General features: G+C 38.5%; 1 protein-coding gene across 2 annotated transcripts in view; it reads left to right on the top strand.

The window, feature by feature from the left end:
* Window positions 1-2,331: 2,331 nt before the first annotated feature.
* The window catches only part of LOC106871653 (uncharacterized), a 12,523-nt gene continuing 10,158 nt past the window's right edge, over window positions 2,332-4,696 (top strand). The window contains exons 1-4 of one of the 2 annotated variants that reach the window (XM_052968752.1): window positions 2,333-2,687; window positions 3,072-3,217; window positions 3,442-3,573; window positions 3,702-3,932. In XM_052968752.1, coding sequence (XP_052824712.1) covers window positions 2,678-2,687; window positions 3,072-3,217; window positions 3,442-3,573; window positions 3,702-3,932 — 519 coding nt within the window. In that variant the 5' untranslated portion in view covers window positions 2,333-2,677. Of the gene's footprint in view, window positions 2,688-3,071; window positions 3,218-3,441; window positions 3,574-3,701; window positions 3,933-4,696 lie in introns of both variants that reach the window. The other variant, XM_052968753.1, reaches the window with a different exon arrangement.

Here is a 4,696-nt window from a genome sequence, read left to right as displayed (position 1 = left end):
GACGTGAGACGGCGGGGCGAGTGCGGGGGAGAGAGTAGATGCACGGTTCACGGCACGTGCTCTTGCAATGGCGGTGTGGATAGTGGTGAGAGGATATCCACGTTGGATGAAGTGGTGAGCCATGAGTTGAGACTGAGTCTCAAAGTCATGGTTGTCACTGCAGAGCCTGCGTAGACGGAGGAATTGGGAATAGGAGATGGAGAGCTTGGTGTGTTTAGGTGGGAGAAGGAGAAGTTGAGGTATGAGTGTGAGTCAGTGTGTTTGTAGTGGATGGAGGTGGTGAGAGTGGAGTGATGAATGCTGACCGAAATGTCACGAAAGGAGGCAGAAGTGTCAGAGACAGTACAGGAGAAGTGGAGGGCAGGATTTGACAAAAGAGAGGAAGGAGTCTAGATGTTCGCGGGAGAGTGAGGTCTCACCGATACAGTCGTCAATATAACGGCCCTATAGCTCGGGAGTGGGACCAGTGAAACTTGAGAATATTTGGTCCTCAACATAGCCAACAAACAGGTTCGCATAGTTGGGACCCATTCTCGTTCCCATAGCCACTTTCGAGAGATGCTGGTAAAAATCATCAGCGAACGAGAAGCAGTTGAGTGAGAGGACAAGTTCGGCCAGACGAACGAGTGTGGATGTGTCAGATTGGGGTTTGGGTCGAAGGTCAAGGAAATGTTGGAGTGCACGCAGCCCCTCGTGATGAGAGATCACTGTGTAAAGTCTCTGGATGTCGAGAGTGAAGAGAAGTTTAGAGAGGCCGGAGGGAAGGCGAAAGAGCTGAACAAACGAAGCACATGGTTGGTGTCATGGATGTGAGAGGGGAGGGAAGCTACTGGAGGGCAAAGACACGGTCAAGATATCTGGAGATGAGTTCGGTGGGGCAGTTGCAGGTGGAGACGATGGGGCGGCCAGGATTGTTAGGCTTGTGGATTTGGGGAGGAAGTAAATTGTGGGGGTGCAAGGGGTGCGGACAGTGAGGTTGGAGGCGGTGGGTGAGACAGGAGGAGGAGATGAAGTCATGGATAGTGGAGAACACGGTCTGTTGGTAGCTGGGTGTGGGGTCGGAGGGCAGAGGGCAGTAGAAGGTGTCTTGAAGTTGGCGGAGAGCTTCCGCCTTGTAGAGGTCCGCGCGCCAAGACGCCTTACACTCTTGTAATTAATTTTTTTAGTGATGTAACTTTATTGTGTTACAGCTCACTTTGTCAGTTGTTGGAAGCCATTTTATGGGTCTGTAAGTTTGTCTTTTTCTTCTTTCTTTTATTTGGACATTAAGATGGCTTTCTCCTTAGTGACTCCGCCCTTTGTTCCTCTTGTCTTTTCGGTGTGTGTCTGTGTGTGAGAGAGAGTGGGATAACGAAAGAGAGAGTGAAGGTTTTGGTGAGTACCAAAGATAACTCTGGGGAACATTGTTTGGAGATAGTAGAAAGTACATTTGCAGGGCCAAGAACCATCTTGCTCTTGAGCAGTTGGAGATAATTTCCCACTGGCAGTGTATGTGTGATTGGTGATGAACGAGGTAGAGTATTAAGGGATAGATGAGAAAGAAAAGCGGAAAAAAGAGTGCATAGAGTTGTAATTAAGGTAGATGTTGGCATATCAATAAGCGAAAACAGAAAAATTACTAATGATCGGGAAAAGTAAAAATCTCAGCAGCTTTCAGTAATCTAAAACAATATCAATAACACTTACACAGCTAAGGTATTATTTACCATATACGTGGCTTAAAGAATTTGACGGAGGAATGCCCAAAAGAAAAGAAGTAGTGTTTGTTCACTACAGCTTTAGCAGCTAGCGGCTGTAAATTTTATTAAGCTTATATTTCCTGAATGAAACATCAGTAATTCAACAAGCAAAAGAGGCAGTATAATAGCTTTGAAACCATATTCTTGGTTTTAACCAAGAATATGGTTCTTGACATTAATGGTCATCATCATGATCATGATCATCATCATAGTCATCATCATCATCATCATCATCATCATCAGTAGCAGCAGCAGCAACAACAACAACAACAACAACAACAACAATAGCAGCAGCAGCAATAGCAGCAACAACAGATGTTAGACTCTGTCAGCGGTGAGAAGATTCTTAGAAGAGGTCTGTGAACGTCTTGACAGCTTTTATGACATTGAAGACTTATGTGAATTAACAGCTGCTGGAAATCGTAGATACTTAACATTTACATAATTAATCGATTGCATACCATAGTGACATATATTTCATACTTGTGTAAACTAAATGTGTATCACTTAAATTTATCACTTGCTGGCTATTGTATAAAAAGCACGTTAAACATATTTGTTCAATATAATAAATATTGTTTTCTGTTACTTCCAACCGATATTCTTCACATTTTTAATAATTAGGATAACACGCGACCTACTAGAAGTAAAATAAAATATTTTATTTTGTTTTATTATTTAATTCATACATCTTTAATGCAAAAAGAATGAATTAGTGCTGAGAATACAACTGAAATCTCGTAATTTATCACATACACTCAGTTACATACCCATGTTAATTGCATTGACGTCAGTCACTGAGCTTGTGCATCTAAACCAAATGTCTGCTACAAACGTTTCATAAATGTACACTGTTCACCTGGTGTGTACTGAAGTGTACAACTCCTGTATTTCGAATTTTATCTTATCTTGTATTTTCTAGAAAATCTCAAGAAGATATGGGCATTTGTAAGTATCATATTCAATTACATTTGTTTATCATACCAATGTGTGTGTGTGTGTGTGTGTGTGTGTGTGTGTGTGTGTGTGTGCGTGCGTGTGTGTGTGTGCGTGCGTGTGTGCGTGCGTGCGTGTGTGCGAATGTGATGCCAATTAAGTATGATATAAATACAGTATTAAACAATACATTAGTAATATTTAGGATAAGTCACTTGTGAGCAAAAAGCTCATTCATTTTCAAAAGTGCACAAATAAGAACTAAGATATACGTAATCTGTTGATATTGAAATATTTATCAGATTTTGTTCAAACATTAGGATTTCGTAATTTACATATTTAAATTGATATTTCTTAGCTATGTGCTCCTTACTTTAGATTGTTATTTTATATTAGCCTTATGTTTAGCGATATGGATTGCACTGATTAATGTATCACCTATACAATCCACTACATCACTTAATCAACGAGTTCGCGTCAACTTGGCACTGTGTATTACACAAGAAGCCGGAAAAGCTGCAAACGAGACATTGGAATATTATGTGAGTAATCACTAAATTCTTTATTCCTTCATGTTTAGTTTCTTATTATATAATGAATATTTGTATACCACAAATTAAGTTCTGATATCGACGAATATTTTCAGAAACGGAATTGTGTAAAATAAAGTAATTCACTTTTTAATTAATATCTCTATGTCATGTATAAAGTCATCATATGAAAATCACAAAATCTGTTAGTAATTGTTTCTTATGTTTTTGCACAGTGTAAAAAAAATGTATCGTTGCCCACTATAAACTGCCGTCACTTTACTAAATCTATGTCAAATAAATGGAACGCAATATTTCCGAAATTGTACTTTTACGCAGATAATTTGACTAAAACTTTCACACTCCGGGTTAGTATATATATAAAACATTTTTTGTCTGTCATAAAATATTTCTTTTATTTTTACATAGAATTGATGATGTATTATATAAAAGGTTCATATATTTTTGAAATTTATATGATAAATCTTAATTGCAGTCGGCTGTGATGTCATTGTATAAACCACTCAGTATATATTCTGTACTGCTCAAGAATTATAAGCAAAGAGAATATGAAGTTCTGTGTGCTCATGCTTTGTGTTTTGAAAAACCCTGTCCTTATCCAGAGGCGTGTTCTAAAGAAACTCCACCATCAGATGGTATGCACTACTGCCACTTAAGAAAGGCCAGTGATTGCTTGACTGAGCTGGTTAATCAATTGTCGGTACAGGTAAGTATTGTTGTTATTGTCAACGATGAACATACAAAAATATGACCAAATGTAATCAACGACTATATTGTATGTGTCCTTCCTTTTTAAATAGTAGATTTAAGTTTGAAGTTTAATTGGTTACTAGACTGCCAAGTGATCGCAACGAGGAACCGTTGTTTGACTCGGGGTAATTATTATTTTGTTCTCATATTTTCACATTTATTCTGTGCCTTCTATAGACGTGATGTGTTTTAATTAAGATCATGTATGCGTATGTATACACGCACACATACATACATGTGTGTATATATATATGTATGTGTGTGTGTGTGTGTGTATGTATGTATGTATGTATGTATGTATACACACACATATACATATATCTTGTGCTTTTGGAGGGTCATTACGCCGACAAGAATAAACACATGCACTGGTTCAATAACACTTCTTTACTTTTAGTCACTCGGCTAAATATTTAACCAACAAATCGATCGTTTGTTCAATGTATTGGTTAATCAATCGACTGCTTAACTGGGTAGATGCGTATGTATTTGTACAACCGCACGTGTGTGTACGTGTTTGTGGGTGGGTATGTGAGTGCAGGCATATTTAGGCATATATATAACGTAGGGTTAGAATGCCAGCAAGATGCATGGAAATCTATAGAAATACAACCATACACATCGATTCGCACGCACGTGCACGCATGTCGGTACAGGTAGGAATATATATATATATATACACACACACACACACATACACATACATATATATATATATAT

The sequence above is a fragment of the Octopus bimaculoides genome, chromosome 6, assembly GCF_001194135.2.
Source record: "Octopus bimaculoides isolate UCB-OBI-ISO-001 chromosome 6, ASM119413v2, whole genome shotgun sequence".
NCBI lineage: Eukaryota > Metazoa > Mollusca > Cephalopoda > Octopoda > Octopodidae > Octopus > Octopus bimaculoides.
This window is presented reverse-complemented; position numbering and strand designations above follow the sequence as displayed.